This window comes from Grammomys surdaster, unplaced genomic scaffold (genome assembly GCF_004785775.1).
Source record: "Grammomys surdaster isolate TR1022 unplaced genomic scaffold, NIH_TR_1.0 62, whole genome shotgun sequence".
NCBI lineage: Eukaryota > Metazoa > Chordata > Mammalia > Rodentia > Muridae > Grammomys > Grammomys surdaster.
In genome coordinates this window covers 19,944,261-19,965,572 of record NW_021604564.1, presented here as the reverse complement: position 1 = coordinate 19,965,572, position 21,312 = coordinate 19,944,261, and the positions used below count along the sequence as shown (strand labels likewise).

Genomic DNA, 21,312 nt, shown 5'->3' with positions numbered 1-21,312 from the left:
CATCAAACACCACCTTAATAATGTATTAATTTTATGAAAATGATTCATCTTAAGATAGAAATAGCACTTGGGAGGCAGAGGCAGGTGGATTTCTGAGTTCGAGGCCAGCCTGGTCTACAGAGTGAGTTCCAGGACAGTCAGGGCTACACAGAGAAACCCTGTCTCGAAAAAAAAAAAAGATAAAAATAAAAATGTCCATAAAGGGAAGCCAAAATTAATACAACACGTATCTCACTGGTTGTTTTATTTATACCTGCTTATATTTTAAACCGATTTCTGTTTACTGGGGTAAACAGAAGCATAGAATTTCTCCCAGGCTCCAAACTTACTTTGAAGACTCTGTTATAAAATCTGTAGTAGCTTTAACCCCTGTCCAACAAGTCTCGAGCTTCTCAGAAACATTCAGTTCCAGACTGTTCTGCAGTAGAAATAACTTCAGTCTTAATACCAATGACAGGGCTAAGCACAGGTTTTTCCATAGTGTGATTTGTTTCAGCTATAGTCTCAAGCTACTGCTGGGGTTTAGGTCAACTCTGGGAGCTTTTCTCCATTCCAGAGCTTCAGACTCAAAGGAAAGGTAGAGGCAACAGAACCATAACTTCTGCGTCTCTCCTGACCCCAGAGCAAACATGGTAGTTGCAGTTCTCTTTGGGGCACAGCTGGCTGTCCTGGGTGTCCTGCACTGTTAAAGCTGAGCGGGGTGCTGACTGGCAACTGTGCCAACTAACGTGGTGCTTGTCACCATCTTCAGTCTACAGCCTTGAGATGCGGCAAACAGGTTTGAGGCCGTTGGTAAATTAACAGTAACATGTTTTGCATCATACTCTCCTTTGACAGATAAAAGAAGTTCGTTATCAACACTGAACTGGCCAAAGAATTTGAACGAATATGCAAGGGGGAGCTCTTCTGGCGTTTCGTAGTAAAGGTTTAGCATATGAAATTAGTACCAGAATACTACAAAAACAAAAACAAAACCTCCACTGATTCCTTTCTTAAGTGAATGCAAGAAAATCATGTTCCTAAAAGTATGAAATACCCTTCCTTTTAAAACATGTTTCTGAGCTACAAAACAGAAGGAACATACCAGTGGATGTCTGACTTGTTTACTGTGGTGCTGGGAATGGAATCTAAGTTTCCAAACACCTTAGCCAAATAGTCTGCTACTCCCAAGTGCTGGGATTAAAGGCGTGCGCCACCACCACCTGGCGAACGTGGATAATCTAATATCCTTGAATTAGTGAAACAGATAAGCAGACAGTTAATCTGTAACACACAATCAGTCGTCACTGTCACTCTGTGATTTTTGACTTAGCCGCAGCGAAGGCCAGAAGTCCCACTCACACAGGAGGAGGGAGTGGAGAGCTGCACAGTCATCTTCGAGCAACTGCCATCTTCTCAAGAGAACCTGACAAAGCCTCGCTGCACTCTGTCCTACAATCTTAGGTGTGCACAGAGTCATATGCTTAGAACTAGGTGGTAGTAGTTCTTTAATAATCATTCACAACTCTTAAAACATTATACATAAAAACAAATAATACTGAGTCTCACTGATAGAGCGCCTGGAAACTAGAATTTGGAATTCAAGGAATTAAGATTAGTGTGTATCTGATTAGTCATTCATAGTACATTAACTTATTGCTGATAAAGTTCTTTTGCTGGCAAAAATTTAGCATTTTAGACCGTTTCATTTTCATTCAATAACCATACCTGATAATATACCTTACAATGAGGCATAAGCATAGTTCACTGTATTGTGGCAGTCTGCCTTCAAGTAGATAACATGCAATAACAGAATTCTTAACAAAAGTCCTTTATTCTGAAGGTTGGTTTACAGCAAGTCAAGAGCAATTCTAAGTGGGCCAAAGAAAGACGTTATGGCTTATAGTTCAATTTATATAATTAAATATATTTGCAATGTTTAAATACTGTCCAAACTTGTTTTTTATTGATACAATTGAACTTTACAATATTGTCATAATAAAACTAAGAACAGAGTCAGGAAGGTAATAATGGGTGGGGAATGGGGTGTGGTTGGATTGAAATATATTAGCCAGGTTGAAGCATGCAAAAGATAAGACAGATGCAGTAAATTAATATGACAATGGTATTGAATTTACCCACAAGTTTACATACTTGGCCACAAAAATATTAGCAAACAGCAATTTGAAGTCTAGTGAATGGCCCTAACTGACTTGGACATGAGATGCAAAACTGCCTTTGCACTTGTAGGATCTGTTTTACAGCATTGTTAAAGAAGTTGGTGTCAGTATAAGCTTAATACCCACACTGCACAAGACAATGGTTAGAAACGTGCTCTCCTAATTGCTCTGTGACTTAAAAAGCACTAATGGATTAACTACACAGGTCACTGAAGGACCAAAATTCCTTAATATTCACATTAACTTTCCCCACGAAAAGCTTCAAATGTAATCTAATAAAAAAAATAGAGTTCTCAAGGCAAATCTTTAGCATAATTTACAGAAGCAGATTTAAATAGAAGAGTCCCAAACCACACTCATCCTAAACTACACATAACCAAGAGTGACCCCTTTCTCTACCTTGATATTAAAGTATAGTGGCCTCAGCAAAGGCTGCAATGCCACTAGAAGTCCCATGAGCAGAAGGGACAAATCAGACAAAGAGATTGTTACTATCTCTTTATTTCCAAATTTTTATATATTCACATTCAAATTAAAGAGGAAAAAGAGTTCATGTAACTGTCTGTTTCCCATGGCCTCTGAGAAAGTCTCAACTCCTCCAGAGATTTCAGAAAGTAATTGGCCTTTTACAACAGGATGGTGACCGCAAATTTGAGGACAAGTGAACTTGTTCCCACAAAGTCCTACTGTCCCTTTAACAAGCAGATGAGTCCATTGGTGAGAGAGTCAAGATGCTCCTGTCATTGGCATAGAATGTATCCGATGCATTCCACAACCTGAAAGGAACAATAAGAGAAAAGTTTGGCTCACTATAATCAATGTTCAGTTGAAAACCAAAACAAAACTAGGACCTAAAGTAAAATGTAGGACTAAAAAATTAAATTTTAAATTAATCACTGATTCATTGCGAAATGCTAAAGAGTTCTTCAGATTAGCAGTGAATCCTATTCTAGATTATACAAAAACTTGAGAAAAATTATGCTGTAGTCATACAGAAATTAGCTCCAACCTCTGCATTCCTCATCAGTGCCGGTTTCTAGGTAATAAACATAATGTGCTTTTGAAATCTTCATATCTCAGTAAGAAGTAAGTATGCCATTACGATCGCACAGAGCCAGGTGCTGGGTGCTAGGGAGATGAATCAGGGGAGCTGCCAGCATCTGCCATGCAAACAGAGAGCACGTGCGGACTCACAGCATCTACTTAAGAGGCTGAGCATGGCTGTGGAGCCTGGGCTGCCAGCACTGGAGGGCAGAGATGACAAGGTCCCAAAGACTCACTGGTGAGCAGCCCTACCAAGTTGGTGAGGACTGGGTTCAGGGAGAGACACAAGGTGAACAACTGAAGAAGGCACTAACTCCTACCTCTGGTTTACACACACACACACACACACACACACACACACACACACAAATAAGAAGGTACATGTATACCACACACACAAACAGCAAAAGTAAAGAAAAAATGTTTAATGTTACTGAAAAATAAACTTGTATTTTGACATTACAGAAAAACAAACAAAGCTACCAAAAGCCTTGTAATGAAATAGTGAACATCCATATTATCCATATTATTAGTCACTTCTTTTCAGGTATAAATTCTACTGTAAGGATTTCAACTTAATTAGCCAGAATGTCATAGATGGTTAGCATCAGAGGGTATCAAAGACACTTGCAGATTTTCACTAGTATGACAAGGTAACTACTAGATGATTGACAGACAAGGACTAAGCAACTCAATATCATACTTACAGCTGTCATTTTGAATTACCTTGAATTAACTTAAGATGAAGTAATAACTCCATTAAACAGACTGCCATGCTTAAAACACATGCCCTTAGCCCAAGAACAGTATTAAAAAAAAAAAAAAAAAACAACTGAAAGCGCCTAACTTTGAACACACACAGCACGAAGCTCGTTAAAGCTGACAGCCCTGGCTCATTTGTCCCCAGCACCTGGTTTCCCAGCGGCTCCCTGTGTGTGCAGCTTCAGCTGAGGTCAGCGGCCAGGCAGGCAGGCAAACACAATTACAGACGGTAAGTCTCGATCTAAGACTCGGTGGCTTTCAGAGAAGCCTGGGACGCTCCACCTTGACTCAGGGAGGGTCTTGTTTACAGCGCCCAAGCACAGAGAACTCAAATCTGGCAGGTACTAGGCAGCCAACATAAAGTAAACAAAAGTAAGAATATGACTATTTCTTGCTGAGTATGGCAATCTGTATGTAGAAAGATGAAACTAGATCCATCTTTGTCACCTTGCACAAAGCTTAAGTCCAAGTGGATCAAGTTCCTCAACATGAAACCAGGCACACTGAATCTAATAGAAGAGAAAGTGGGAAAGAGCCTCTAACTCGTTGGCACAAGGGGGAAATTTCCTAAACAGACCTCCAAGGGCTTAAGCACTAAAACCAATAATTGATAAACGAGACCTCATAAAACTGGAAAGCTTCTATAAGGCAAAAGGCATAGTCAATAGGACAAATCGGCAACCTACAGATTGGGAAAAAGTCTTCACTAACCCTACATCTGATAGAGGGCTAATAGCCAAAATATATAAATAAAGAACTCAAGAATCTAACGTACAAAAAAACAACAAACAACTCAATCAAAAAATGGGGTATAGAACTAAACAGAGAATTCGTAACAGAGGAATCTGGAATGGCTGAGAAGCACTTAAAGAAATGTTCAAAGTTCTTAGTTATCAGGGAATTGCAAATCAGAACGACCCTGAGATTCCACCTTACATCAATCAGAATGGCTAAGATCAAAAACTCAGGTAACAGCACATACTGTCAAGGATATGTAGAAGAGGAACACTCCCCCATTGTTGGTGGGATTGTGAATCAGTAAAACTACTCTGGAAATCAATCTGGTGGTTCCTTAGAAAATTGGAAATAGATCTATCTACCTGAAGACCCAGCTATACCACTCTTGGGCATATACCCAAAAGATGACCCACCAGGCAGCAGGGACACGTGCTCCACTATGTTCATAATGGCCTTGTTTGTGATAGCCAGAAGCTGGAAACAACCTAGATGTCCCACGACAGAAGAATGGATACAGAAAATGTGGTTCATCTACACAATGGAATACTACTCAGCTATTAAGAACAATGACATCCTGAGTTTTGCAGGCAAATGGACAGAACTAGAAAATATCATCCTGAGTGAGGTAACTCAGACCCAAAAGGGTATGCATGGTATATACTCACTAATAAGAGGATATTAGCCAAAAAGAGTACAGAATTCCCAGGATACAGTCCACAGAACTCAAGAAGCCAAAGGGACCAAATGAGGATGCCTCAATCCCACTTGGGAGGGAGAAGAAAGCAATCACAGGAGGTGAGGGGAAGAAACCTGGATGAGAAAGGAAACAGGGAAGGGAAAAGGGGAACATGATTCGGTATGGGGGTGTGTGGTGGGCAGAACAGGACTGAAGCTCTGAGGGCCAGCAGAAGGAAACAGTATTCTTTTAACTATAACTGCCCACACCCCAGTGGAGTTGAATGTGAAATTCTAATCAGCAGGAAGCCTTCATTAGTTTTTCCTCTTTGTAAACACTGCTTACACAGAGAAAAATTTATCAGCTGATGTATCCATTGTTTTTCATCTTTTCAAAACAACACATGCATGCATTCATGTGAAATGTCACTTTGGAAGAATATTAAACACCTGAAACACCAATTAGCTGATGATTTCTTCCTTCCTCTCATGCTCTCTTCCCAGGGCCTACAACATGCTAGGAAAGTGCTTTACCAGTCAACTACATAAGCCATCCCAGTCTGTCTTTTGAATTTTGAGGCAGGCTCACGCTAAGTTATCTAGGCAGGCCTTGAACTTGGCAACCCTTCTGCCTCCTCCACTTCCCAAGTTCTGAGGCTGCCAGTGTGTATTATGATGATGGTTAAAGTATTAACTGCCAACCTGACAATCTGGAATCATCAAGGAGATGACCTGTGGGCTTGTCTGTAGGATTATCCTGATGGCATTACTTGACACATAACTGAAACTGTGTGGGACCACAGCCTTCAGCAGGGGATCCTAGACTGTATAAAACGGAAAACAAAAGACAAACAACAACCACCACAGCATGAGCAGAGCAAGAGCATGCAGTCATCTGCTTCCTGACTATGGATGCAATGTGAGCAGCTGCGTTCAGTTTCCTCTACCTTGACGGTCCTGCCATGATGAACTGTAAGCAGAATAAGCACTTTCTTCTGTAAGTTGCTTTTGTCAGAGGTTCAATAACATTAATAGGAAATGAAACTAAGGCAATCACAATGCCAGGCCTTTGCTGTTTTTCTGTTCTGTTTTTGTTTTTAGGTTTGTTTTTTTTAAAAGAGTCTCATTAAGTGGTTCAGCCTCAAACTAAGATGCCCTTGTCCCAAATTTCCAAGTACCTATGATTGACAGTAGGCTATGTTTTTTTTTATGTTATTTGTTTAGTTTTTATTATGACTGGAAGCAAAAATTCACAGAGATGTGAGTCAGTGCTGAAATACAGCTCCTTAGGCTAGACCGTGGTATGCCCTTTACACAGCACCATGCTGCTCCCTTGGAAACTGAATTTACTGTAGGATATACTCCCCTAACATAAGTTGAAAAACATACAAAGTACTTTGTGTCTGGACAGTAAAAACTCAGCAGACAGGTCCATGTGCACAGGGAAGCTGTTCTGTCTCCAGAGCTGCTCAGTATTGTTAACGCTAAAGCAGCCCTAGGTTGCCACATCTTTGTTGTTGTTGTTGTTGTTGTTGTTTTGTTTTGTTTTGAGACAGGGTTTCTCTATATAGCCCTGGCTGTCCTGGAACTCACTCTGTAGACCAGGCTGGCCTCGAACTCAGAAATCCACCTGCCTCTACCTCCCAAGTGCTGGGATTAAAGGCATGTGCCACCACTGCCCGGCTGAGTTGCCACATCTGATATTGGAGGGCTCAGCCTTGCCCTGTCCCTTCAAACTGGACATGAGACACAATAAAGGCTGCTCCATATCAAAACATAAATGCTAAAACTATTTTATACATATATGTAGAAACTATAAGTGCTAGAGTTTGATACAATGGGCTACAGTAATGCTCACACAGCCCTCTGAAAAATACCAACCAGCTCTGTGCCTTGTGAGCATCTGCACAGACTTTTTGGATTGCTCAGCGAGAAGGAGAAAATGACAACATCAACCAAAGGGACAACCTGAGATGCTGATAGCCCTGAAAGCCATTTGGTGCCTGTCAGAAAAAGAATTAATTACTAAAGCAAACATTTTATTAGGAAAAACCACCTTAGAAAAAAGAATACGGCATAATTCTCAGCAAATAGAAATACTGACAGTAATAACCACCTTTAAGAAGACATGCCGAAATAATTCCAATAACCCCCAGGCACATTCCCAGGGGGATAGTTACAAAAATAGCAGTACAAAGGACAGGGACACAGAACCTACAACTGATTGCAAGAAAGCAAGAGTATACAGAAAACGGGGGGGGGGGGGGGGGCTCATTTAAATTAATTCTAGTGTTGTGGATAGCCCTGGTCTTGTATTTTGATACAAGCTAATTCCGCTTTCCTGGGAGGGGCTGCAGAAAAGGAGTGAATCAGTATACAGGTGACTTCTTGTGAACCTTCTGCCCACCTTTGTAAAGTAAAGGCTAGAGCTGGTGACTGGGCAGTGGAAGGGGAGGTGGAGCGAAAAAGTTTGGGGGAGAGGGAGGGAGAGAGAGAGGAAGAAGGAGAAAGGAGGAGAGGCTGAGACAGCAGCAGATATTCCTGTCTCTAGCAGCTATTCGTATTAGGATAGGTAACTGGGTTAACAATTCTAATTGTGCGGGCATCTTGTGGATTGAGTATTTGCTGATATATCAATCTATTTGGTTAACCTTAAGCATTAAGAGTCTTCTTTCTCCCAGGTATTGCGAGGATGGTGGTTACTGTCTGTGGTTGAGCCGAGCACTATGAGGATGATGGAGTTGCACCAGGGACCATGTCTAGAACCATGGACGCCATGGAGCTGACTGGAGGAGGCAGCAGCCACACCAACGTTTCATGTGTGGGAACTTAGAGTGGGAACGTGGCTGAGCTAGCTGGAAAAGCTGTGCTGCCTTTTCTAATACCTCCCGAAACATTCTAGTCTTTTTAATCACTGGAAAGTATATGTATTTCTACTAAAGACAATTTTCTACTGAAGTAAAAACTATGTAGAAGTTTTAATATAATATCTTAATCTAAACTCCGTCTAGGTTCCAAGCAATAAAGAATGTCATTAGGTAAAATAATAGTGTAAGACCTTTCTGAAATATGTTTTTGGAAAACTTTTACCCAGGAACATGAGAGAACCATCTTATTTTCTTTTTAAACGTTTATGTTTAAGATACCAACATCCCAATACATTTACCTGTTCACTGTAACCCATTATATACAATAAAATTACTCCTACATTACAAAAATATTTTGGATCATATGCCATATTCAAGTCAGAATAAATGAGGCTAAATCCATAGGCAATGTATTTACAAAGTAATGGCAAAGCGAAAGATAAAGTAAGTTGAGACGTTCACAAGAAACTACATTTCATATTATGGGAATAATATCACACCTGCTATTTTTCAAAATGTAAAGCTAACCAAATATTAAAAGGAATTTTCCCAAAGGACAGACAGACTGCTTCGTTTGTACCTTGCCCCTAGCATATCCCCAGGCTCTCTTGTGCCACAGATTTGTAGGTCTTAAGATCCCCGACCAATACCCACTGCACTGCTGCTCTGACTTGGGGAAGTGGTGTCAGACCAAGCACAGATGCCATTTCACGCTCTAGTACCTAATAATCATACGCACTTTGGGTAAACATAAAGAAATTTTTAAAAAGAAGAATTTTAACTGCTATTTACACCAAAATAGATTTTTGGACGATGAACAAGCTGTGATAAATCTAATTAAGAAATAGACAAGAATAGACAAAAAAACCCAAACAAACCAAAAACAGAAACAAAAAAACCCCAGAGATTCTTCTGATCCATAATTTATCAAAGTTAGTATTAGTAGCACTGTTAAAACCTGTTTGGATACTAACTTTTAATTGGCAATAAATGCCAAATAAAAGAATCTTAAAATCAAAACTCATTTTAAAACTTCATTACAGACATCCTTAGGAAGGAACATGGAGCAGAATAGCCTTTCCCGTGTAGCCCTGAAAGGCTGACTTGCTTTGGGGAACAAAGGTAATGAGGAAAAGCAAAGGTGCTTGACGTTGAGTGTGGAGGTTATTTTTGTAATCACAAAAAGCGTAGGAAAGCAACAATGAAACCAACCCCCTCACAGAGAATAAAACAGGAGCCCAAGTGAAATAATAATGAAAAGAGCTGTAGGCCAAGGAAGAGCGCCATCCATCCACATGCCTGTTCACCACAGCTTAGAAAGGCTAAGACCAGTAACTCCTTCACAGGGTGGAGAGTCTCCTAAAGATGTCTTCCCTTCCTTTGAGTGAAAGGAGCAAACCACAAAGCTACAAAGTGGCATCTAGGAATCAAGGAGCGATTGCTGTGATTCAACAGCAGACCCTGCTTCACTGGGACTCATCTGCAGCACCAGCTACACAGTGAAATCAATGTCACACCTGCTGATATGGTTGGGACTACACCGTCCTATGACTCGTTCCAGCATTCTTCCAACAGATGCGCACGGGGTCTCTCCTTCTGGGAAACAGCATATGGAGTCCAAGCACTTGACACTTGAATGTGCTTCAGCAAGCTGCGGAAGAGGAGCAGGTGAGTTATTCACAGATTCCGACCTCACAAACCATTAAGAAATCAAAGCAAGTACTTTAAAACTGAAAGTGACTGATATAAACACACACACTTTACTACAATATGGCATGTACAGAACTCTTAAGAGTACAATCATATATAAACATTTAAAACCCCCCTGTTCTAATCAGAAGCCCAGGAAACTATTGGTATAAAAATGAATAGACAGGAACTTCTGTGTGCAAAGGTTTATTATCTTGCTACTTAATAATTTGTTATGGTCAAGTGGGCTTATGTCAACTCCTTAGGAAGGCAGTGAACGCTACTTTATCTTTGGAGTTCCTGAGATTATGACTGAAGAACAAATGCCCAGCAACTGAGAACAGTGGAGTATAAAACTATCTTGACGACTGGGAAATAACAATCTGGCAGGACCTAGATTATCTGGTAAGAATAAGATTAACGATATAGTAAGAACCTTAGTAGCATTTCTTATGTGCCAAAACCAAATACCCAACACACAGCTAGTCCATCCTCACTTGCCTGACGTGATGAGCAGCTCTAAGGTGCTGCCTACGCCCATTAGCAACTTTTTTTTTTCTTCAAATAATGAGCAGGTGGCACATGGATCAAAATCTGTCAAGCAAGCTTGTAGTACTATTAAGATTTAAAGTTGAATTTATCAGAGTTCTAAGATTTCTGATTTAGGCATAAATAGGCCCAGCAAGGTAATTTAATACTACAAGAACTTTAGTTATTAAAATGAGGGTTAATGGTCTGACCACATGGCTCAATGAATCCCAACCCTAGTTTTGCTAGTCAAAAGTTCTCTCTCCCTCTCTCTTCCCCCCTTTACTCCCTCCCTCCCCCCAGACCCCTTCCTCTCTTTCTCATCAAGCTGTGTCTCACTAGTCCTAGATGGCTTGGAACTCAGCAATTAGGCTGGCTTTGAAATGACAAAGATCTACCTCCACCTTCTGAGTGCAAGTTTACAAATTTACTTGAATTAAATTTTCTTTATGTATATAATGTCCTGTATGATACGCTGTTAGAAGGTACAGAGAAGAAGAAGAGAATAAATTTGGTAACGCTCACATCTACAAGGTTGGGAGCCACCACGTGCCATGTGAGGATGGTAACAAAGGAGAGACACTGAAAACTCACACTGGACAGAGACAGGCGGGTATGTAAATAACGGGGGATTTGGAAGGCAAGCAAATGGTGGAGGGCTACAACATCCATGTATGGAGTCCCTGACTATTCCAAGCAGTGGGAGGTAGAACAGGGTTTCTTGTTTGGTAAGTGTCTGGCTGCACCTAAACCCTGGGCTCTGCTGAGCACTGAGAAAGCAAACCTCACATGTTCTTTAGTCTAAACATCCTTGTTTTAGGACTTGGTTTAATGCAACATTGCTTTAATTGTGTTCTGTCAGATGTTTACATAATCATTTCATTTTTAAAAGGAGAGGGTTTCTATGACTAAATAAGTACCCTGGGAAACACTACACTACTCCAACAAAGCTTCAAACAGGCTCTTAGGCTGTCGGGAAATGTGCTTAAGTCTCAGCTGGTTGAGCTTGAGACCATCATTCCACAATCTGCGTCATTTTTTTTCACACAACGTATTTTGATCATATTCTTTCTCCTCCCCAACTCCTCAAAGATCTTCCCCATCTCCCTACCCACCCAACTTCATTTCTCTCTCCCTTAAAAATACAATAAAAAAACCAGCAAGACAAAAAAATACCAATACAATACACACACACACACACACACACACACACACACACAGAGTTTTGTGTTGACCAACTACTTAACCCAGTGTACCAAAAGAACCATGAACCATTAACTACCACAGAAGGGACATAAATTTATAATGAAGAAATCTGGGTGATGCTGGCTTAGGCAAAAGGCTCTCTTCAATTCCCAGTTTGCACTTTGCTGATTCCTGTGCTCCCACAAGCTCAAGCTTCTTTCCCGAAGAGAGGATGCTCCCCTACAGGCTCCACACCAACCAATGTGGGCACTGTAGTTCCTGCTCGTGGGCCTGTTTCAGGTTAAATATTACTATCTCCAACTGGAAGCAATCTCTGAATTCTTTTTATGGCTTTTGAAGCATCCTTGAATGGTACAAGCCCTGAATGTCAACTGAAGAAGGAAGTGGCAGTTGTCAGATGAAGCAACCCTGGACTCATAGAAGGTGAAGGTGAGAAGTCAGAGCAGCATGAGGCACAGTGACATTGGGGGCTCAATGCTAACCTCTACCGACTGTCACTGGGCATGAAGGAAGTGCTTCTGGGCTGGCAGAGACAGAGTTAAGAAAAGCTTGAAAACAATTTGACAAACTTACTCTGCAACAGTTAAATCTAATAAGTTTTTTTTTAAAATCAGGGATTATTTTCTATATATTATATTTTTAATAATTTGGTTTTATCACAAACATAACAGTATTGGTACTTGAAGAACAGAATATTTAAAAATAACCATCAAACTGACGTTTTAACACATTCACCCAGGAAGTATTGAGCTATCCCAAGAACTAGAGAGGAAGGGTTGTATCTGGAACTTCTAAGTTTAATGTTCCAGACTTTGCTCATAGCTGCTGTTCAGCCAGCTAAGAAGGGTCTCTTGAAAGTCACATCCACAGGTCACCAGGATGTTTGTGTCCATCTATGCACTGAAGAATAAATACTTGAATCTGAGCTGGGCAGTGGGTGGCGCATGCTTTTAATCCCAGCACTTGGGAGGCAGAGATAGGCGGATTTCTGAGTTCAAGGCCAGCCTGGTCTACAGAGTGAATTCCAGGACAGCCAGGGCTACACAGAGTAACCAACCCTGCCTTGAAAAAACAAAAACAAACAAACAAACAAACAAACAAAGCTTGAATCTGTATCTGGTTTCAAGTACTGTCTTACATCACTTAAAATTATGACTAAATGTTAAACTCTAGATACCCAAGAGAGCAACACGTCAAAACTATTATATAACGTCCCTTTTCGGATCATCTAATGAGTGAAATAAAAATACCCCCTGCAAAAAAAGAAAAAAAAAAAACAAAAGAGATAGTAACAACAAAAATTCAGGTGCACTGTAAATGGTGAATACTGTAAAGCTATCTCCAGCAACCCCCACTCCTGATCCAGCAAACCACCAATAAAGCTTTCCTAGGGCACATCGCCTATCTCAGACAGAGACCCTAGAGCCACAGCAGTCAGTGTCATGGGGGTGGGAATGGAGTTTCACTTCATTCAAGGTAACAAGAAGGGAGGCTTTTATGTTCTCAGGATCTATTGTAGAGTGAAAAATTATAGATACTGGGTATATAGAATCCTTTTTAGACATATAAAATATTCTTTAGGCTTTCTTTATAAGGACATGGAAAATTTTCTGAAAAACCGAGACATGAAGCAAGTTAGGAATGTAGAAAGACCAGTCACCATTACTGGAACTGGCCTATCGAAAAGAGAAAAGAAAGAATGCAAGTGAACTAGGTGGAACCAAGCTGGGAACCAAGCTGGGAACTGCAGTGACAGGGCAAGGCCGAAGTAACAGGGAAAGACCACATTCTTGAGAAAGATAAGCGTACAGAGAGTTTTCAGCTGACCCTGACTCACATAGGTTGGGTTCCTTTGGAATGTTCCACTATTTTTATGTTATGCCACCTCAACAACCCCTCATTCCCCTCCCCATTCCTTGGTTTGTGGTTTTTCCCCTTAAAAACCCCTCTCAAACTGGCTGTGGGGGTCAATTCAGCTCCTGCGTGGGCATACGAATTGACCGACAGCTAGCTGTCACGCCCTAATAAACCTCACAATTGCTCCAATTGCTCCGGTACATGGTGTCTCGAGCAGATTACTGGGTGGTCGCGACTTTCTGAGACTTGAGTGAGGGTCTCCCCTCTGTGGAGGTCTTCACTATGAAAGCTACAAAAAGTAGTGAGTGGTATGAGGTGCCACTTGGCCGTCCATAGCTAGCTGTGACTACAGCAGACACTTTGATCACTGAGTAGTAGACCTCACTCTCCAGCATACCCAGTCCCCAGGTTCCTAGGCAATACCCCCAACCCCATCCCATGGGGACTCAACATGGCTATGACTATAGCGAAAAATATCCATCTTCATAGAACTAAACTCCTGAAATCAATGGATGAATGCTGAGTTTTTGTTAGTTACCAAACAACTTCCTTAAATCTCATGTTAGAAAGCTGTTCTTTAACATTTTAAATATTTTCACTCTAATTTCATCAACTAAATGTTTTTTAAATTTTAATAAAGAATTGTCAAATTATTAACTGTATTAAGGCTTTTGCCCATAAATTATATGTATGTATGTATGTATGTATGTATGTATGTATGTATGTATGTGTGTGTGTATGTGGAGAGCCTTTGAGGCTGCTTGGCAGGAATCCAACATTGGCCAAGGACAAGGAAATCGGCTTTAGGCAGGAATCTGACTTTGGGCCATGACAAGGAAGTAAGTTCAGGCAGGAGTCTACTTTTAGGCTAAAACAGAAAAGTAATTTCAGTCAGGAATCCAAGTCTTAGGCTAAAACAAAGAGGTAGGCCTCAGGCTTGAATATGACTGTGGGCTAGGACAGGGAAGTAGGCTCAGATACTTTGTCATCCTGATGAGCCCTTAGGAAACAGCGATCATGAGAGTGATCATGGGGTGAACCGGTTGGTTGACTGAGCGGGCTTGGTCATATGTATGAAACCTTGTCTAGATTTAAGGTTTGCTTTTAGAGAAATGTCTTGTTTTTTATATGAAATCAACAATCAAATTATTGCTGACTTTCAATTTTTATTGCTAAGAATTCCTAGTTCTCCAGACAAAGCAAGATCTCTATGTTCTCATACAGCAGTCAGGGATAGCTCAGGATGTCTGACCATCTTATTCCAAAACTCCTGAAAATAAAACCTGTTTCCTGCTTATAGTTTTCTCCATCTCCTTTCTGTTCTCCTTCCCTCCAAGTGAAACAACTCCAAAATGATAAAACCTTGAAAGACATTTACAAATGTAAATGAAATACCTCTGTTTGTTCCGGAGCTTTCTAGAGAGGTATTTCTATACATGTTGTCTCATTTCAACACCAAAATATAAGTGTAACAAAAACTGTACTGAGTGGGAGCTGGGGAGAGGGCTCAGCAGGGAAAGAGCTTGCCATGCAGGCGTGAGGACTGCAGTGGACTCCCAGAACCCATAAAGAAGCCCAGCGGGTGTGGCAGCCTGCCTGTAATTCTAGTACTGGGAAAGTGGAGACAGAGACTTCTGTTTCTAGAGTAAGCTGGCTAAACCAAATGAGGCAGGGAATAGCAGATTAAATCGAGGTGGGGGTTGGGGGGAGAAGACACACACACACACCCTGCTTCCTGGATAAAGTGGAGAGACTAGCGATGATACCAAGGACTGGCCTGGGAACTCCACACAGGAACATGCCTGAGCACTCCCATACACATGCACACACACTCTTCATATGCACACATACCGTGCAAAGATAAAACTGAATGAAAATTTATATTGATTATATAAACATTTTTATAACTGACTTATTCCTATTTTCAAAGCAGACTGGAGCCCTTTTATATAAGTGATGTATTTATTAAACTGGCTCTTTAACATATATGAATGGGAACTTATAGTTTGGGTAAAGAAGAGCATCAGTATTTGTGAAACATTAAAGTTCCCCAGTATATTGGAAAGGGAAAGTCATGGGTGAGAAAGAGAAATCTACTTATAAATTCCTGGGTCTCCTTCAGCCCAGGCTGATCTTGACCTTGCTATGTAGCCAGGGATGACCTTGAACTCCTTCCTGATCTTTCTGACTCCATATCCTGAGGGCTAAGACTGAAAATACATGCCACCATGCCCAGTTTATGCAGTGGTGGGATTGAATCCATGGCTTTGTTCAGGCTAGGCAAGCACTCTACCAATTAAACTACATCCCCAGCCACTTAACTATAATCTTTGCAACATACCAAATCAAAATGAAAATTCAGAATTCATTTGATTTTCTTCTGAATTACTACTGTTACTAATAATAATTGAGAAATTAATTGCCCTCGCTGAGGGCAATTCACTAAAGAAACCTAATTTTAAAATGACTCATAAATAATTCATATTTTTCAAATTATTGTACATGTTCTATAATCTGATTTATAGGAAAGCTCAAAAATTTATAGTCTTTAAGTGGCTTTGTCTTTGAATTTCTCTATTTGCTTATTCTGGATGAGACAACAGCATCTTCCTTAATAAAAATCAAAATAAATGACAATTATAGCCTAAGGAAAAATAGAATTATTGGTGATAGGAGTTATAATTACTACAAACCAAAGAATTGTTCATATCCCAATTACATATAGAAGTAGCCTGGATTTATTCTTCAAAGGGGAAGTAAAATATTCCTATAACTATAGTTTTTAGATTTAGTCTATGTATGTGAGTGATTTGCCTGTATGTATGTATGTATGTATGTATGTATGTATGTACACTATGTACAGGCCCGAGCATGGCTCTGAGTCATCTCATGGGAGCTGGGAACCAAACCCAGGTCCTCTGCAGGAAAAGGAGGTGTTCTCTCCAGCCCCACCATACAAAAAAATTTCTTTTTTTTTTATAGATAAAACTATGAAAATCTATGAGAAGAATGTTTATTAAATGCCAGTTAATGGAAAACTATTCACTAAATCTAAACACACTTGCTTATTTGATAATTCAACTCAAAGGACTAGAGAATTTCAGTAACTCAGTGTCTACATTAAAATATAGACAATTACAACTTCAAAGAGGATAACGATTTCAAAATGGGCAGGGCATGCCATACTTTCAAAAACAGTGGAGAAGAGTAATTCCTTGAATGTCAGACAACAGGCTGTGAAAAATACCTTACTATAATAGAATCTGAGGTGAAACATGATTTGTCACTGTACATCCAAACAAATGTGAAATGAGAAATTCAGGGGTAAACATAAAGAAAATTAAGGGATACAAACAAGAAAAAGAACTAAACCAAAACAACATCCAAGGCACAGTGAAGAATTAGTACAGTGAAATGACATGTGACATTGACTCTCGATGGATGCCCCAAGCATGAGAATGCAGTGCACAAGTCCCCGAGAAGGTCCAGCAAATACTACCTAGTGCACGCAACAACTGTCCTGCTGGTTGCAAGCCTCATCTAGCAGGTGCCTACTGTCCTCCCCTCTGTGCTGGCTTTCAGCAAATTCATATGCTGAGCCGACTGAACCCTTATCTTCTTCCATCTAGAAGGACAGAAAAGCGGTAAGTCTCATATTCAGAATAATACTCTCATTGTATAATTTAAAACCAAAGCAGTAAGTTGGGTCTACAATCTGAGGCATAGACAAAAGTTCACAAACAGCACAGTTACTGTCACAGGACAGAAGCCAAGGAGCTTCTTGGAGAATACAGCAAAGCATACCATATGAAGCCATGAGTGCAAAGCTCTTAGAAGCACACGGGCTAGTAAAAATCAAGTTTCCTTTAGTTAAATTCTATTTCTTCTGTGAAATGCAGAGCCACTAGGACTTAGCATTTATTTTCTCACCCTTACACAATCATCTTAGGATACTGCTCTACTTTTAACTGGACTGTAGAGCAGAAGGGTCATGTGACCTATAAACAGTACATGTGAAAAGGAGTTGTGATTTACTTGTTAATAAAATTAAATTGAAATATTTCTCTTGGAATACTTTTTAAAAAGATTTATCTTTTTTTTTTTTTTAAAGTGTATGAGTGTTTTTTGCCTGCATGCATGTATGAGCCTTGTGCCTGTCGAGGTCAGAGGATGGTTTTTGGATCCCCTGAAAGTGGAGTTACACATGGTTGTGAGATGCCATGTGGGTGCTGGGAATGGAACCTACGTCCTCTGAAGAACAGTGACAGTGTTCTTAACCACTGCACCATCTCTATAGCCTAGGGAAGGTCAACTTACTTTTGTCTGGCTTTGGTTGTAGACGGTATCTTCTTTTTGTTTTTCTTTGTTGCTAACTTTAAGTTAACAGCATAAAACCTCCATGTGCTACGTACAAACCTAGAATCCTAGGAAGGTAGATGTGTTGGGATGTGTATGGTGCAGTGAGTGTGGTCCCCACACCCAGGCCAGCTGTCGGGAGAACAGTAATTCCTCCTCTGTGACACCTGATCCAAAGATCCTGCATTCATGGTAAACTTTCAGAATGAGAATGTTAATCTTACTAGTTTATTACAATATATAATACCTGGGATTTCTATAGTTGGCTTTCCTCATTCTTTTATGTCTAGTATTAGTTTTTAAAAGGGGCTTGATTTACACCAATACATGTAAAACTACAAATTCCTAACAATATAATCAATCACAATGCAAGTTATTAATTAATCACAATGCAAGTTATCTTCCCTTATCTAGAGCTGTCCAGTGTTCTCTTATATAACAAATTATCCTACTGGCAGAGTTAAAAGACTAGACCCTCAAATATGTGATAGATAGTCACTGATTATAGAAAATCAGCTATTGATAAGAGTGGGATATACATATTTGCTCAACCAAAAGTAAAAACAAATTTTTACACTGAGTTTACTTCTTGGAAATATGAAAAACAGTTACCACTCATTTACAATACATAGTTACTGTGGTTGTCACTCAAAATTAAACATCTGAAAAAACTTAAAGCCAGTAATAAAAACATAAAAAGGTTAGTAAAACTTCAAAACACCTTTTAAATTATAAACTCATACTATATCACCTAAAAGGTTAAATAGCTTTATGTCATCGTTACTTATTTGATTACATAAATATACACAAATTAGACATTTGGATAATAAAAATAATTAAAACTATAAATAATTGTCAGGCTGGTTGCATATGCCTTTAATCCCAGCATTCACAAAGCAGAGGCAGGTGGATCTCTGTGAGTTTGAGGCCAGCCTGGTCTACATAGTGAGTTCCAGTCCAGCCAGAGACCCTGTCTCAAAACAAAAAACCAACCACTAACCAACCAATAAATGTGTGTGTGTGTGTACACATATTGACATGTTGCTGTATTATCAAGTTCTAGGATTTCAGCTTTCATTTCTTTCTATCAAAAGATATTTTGAGGCTAGTAGCTATTTTTTATAAACTTCCAAACTGGCATTGCTGTGGAGCTGTGGAGACACAGTTAACATAAGATGTACAAAATATATATTCCAATTTCTAGCTGCAGTAAAGCAGAGCAAGGATATGAGACACTCATGCAGCCACTACAGTGTACAAGACACACACGCACATGGGTTTGTAGTACAGATTACAGCAAGACAAAAGAACGAGCAATTCTCACTTCCAGGTAACTACTTAAACTCAAGTTTAAACTTTATGATAGCTTTTAAACTACTGAACATGCAGAGCATTCTTACATATGACTATGACAAGCAGAAGCATTAGAATTATGCTAGAAAAGATAGGTATAAAATATGTAACAAGGTACAGCTCTCTCCTCTTATGTTCAATTTCCATCTCAATTTTCTTCTGGAAGAATGGATATCATTTTTAAGTTTTAATATACATATTAATTAAGGTCAAATTCGAGACAGAGCTGTGAATGCTTGACTCGTTATTGATGCATCTGCCCATCTTTTGGCTATCATTTAGTTGACCTTTGGCATGCATAAGCGTTAACAAGGTTCTACTCCTACTCTACCTAAGTTTGCCCAGCTGATTCCTTGCCCTTGACAAAGGCTGCAGTGCGATGAACTCGTCACTTAAAGCCACTGTGTTGGAGTACATCTATAAGTGGACAGAAAAGGGATGGGACACACACAAGTCAGTGAGCTGAATTCATCACCTAGGAGACAGACACAGGACAAGCTTTGTAAATACCAAACACCTGTTCCCACAAGAGCAAGAAATACGCATGGTACACACACAAGTGATGTCTGTAGGATGTTGGCCTTGCCATAAGAAAAATTTACTGTTCACTTTTAAAAACATGCTTTTATTCTGGAGGAAAAAAAGGACTCAGAATAAGTGCTGGCAGCTCTCCTTTTGATGTGACTTTTCTTGCTATCTGGTAATGTAGGAGCGATCTCTCCATCATTTTCAATCAGAAGGAACAACAGAAGCTGAAATGATCACTGCTTATAGCAAAGGGATAATATTATCCTTGTGATATAAGTGACATATACTGTTCCAGTATTAAAAGAAGAGAAGAAACCCACAGATGACAGTAACAGGCAGGCCAGAAGACCCATGGAAGTAAAACGTTCCTTCCCTTCCCAAATGGGAGCTATCAGAACATCTCATTAATCATTTGGATATTAATTTACATAGCAAAAAGGGGAAATTATTCTGGTTTCACAAATGATAAAACAATTTAGCGTAAATTCCCTTCTTAATAAATTTTAACTTATGTTAAAACAAGTATATGGAGGATATTTCAATCTTTTTGTTTAAAAGCACAAAGCATCAAATATTTCCTCCATGTTACTTTAAAACAAGGATACAGAAAAGGTAACAATAAGTAATATCATACCTTTTAGATCAGTAAGTAATCTCTATGAAAATACATTTGAAGCTTTCAAACAATGGAACAATTAAGGACAAATGTAGATAAAGGTTAATATGATGTTACTCATAAGTTCTGAGAGGAAAAATAATACAGACCACTAGGTAAGACAGACTACCTCCATAAAAGTCTACAACGTGGATCTCGAACGACTGCAATGCACACCAACTTGTGCTGAGGAAATGAGTTCAGCTCCCAGCACCCACTTTGGGTGGTTCACAACCTCCTGCAGCTCCAACTCAAAGAGATACAGTGCCCTCTTCTTGTCTCCAAGGATACCAACATCCATGTGCACATAGTTCCCCACACATATACAAATAATTGAAAATAAAAAACAAAATATTTTATTTGAAAAGCCTAAGCAAGTATAATAAACATATTAAAAGCAATACTTTGACTATAAATATTTATTTCTGAATACTAAAAATAAGACACAGCTTTCTGATGTAGATTTAAATATGTTATAGAATGAAAGTCTGTCTGTGCTATGCACATAAACATTCATGCAGACATAGAGATCATGTAACTCTTTTCTTTTAGAAAGCATTATGACAGAGTAATACCTTCATTCTCACCATCTTATATTGCACCAAAATATACATTTAGTAGAATTATATTAACAAACTAAGTAATGAGAAATAAATGCTGATGTAAGCAATGAGCCATTTCTTTACCATTTACTGTGCTTAAACCTTCTTTCACTTAACCCTCACTGTAGAGGGAATGAAAGACATTTCAATCATAATTTTACCAATGAGGAAATTGTGGCAGATAAAACAGTATTGGTCCCCAAATATCATATTCTTAAGCACTGGCATACTGCTATGTCTACTGTAGTTTGGAGACACTGGCTACATACCTAGGTCATAGATGGGTGATGCAA

At 39.5% G+C, this 21,312-nt stretch overlaps 1 protein-coding gene across 1 annotated transcript in view; it reads right to left on the bottom strand.

The window, feature by feature from the left end:
* Nucleotides 1-1,794: 1,794 nt before the first annotated feature.
* The window catches only part of Atp11b (ATPase phospholipid transporting 11B (putative)), a 93,862-nt gene continuing 74,344 nt past the window's right edge, over nt 1,795-21,312 (bottom strand). Inside the window, exons 29-30 of the mRNA XM_028763590.1 lie at nt 9,763-9,896; nt 1,795-2,935 (exon numbers count right to left, since the gene is read on the bottom strand). Coding sequence (XP_028619423.1) covers nt 2,854-2,935; nt 9,763-9,896 — 216 coding nt within the window. The 3' untranslated portion in view covers nt 1,795-2,853. The remainder of the gene's footprint in view (nt 2,936-9,762; nt 9,897-21,312) is intronic.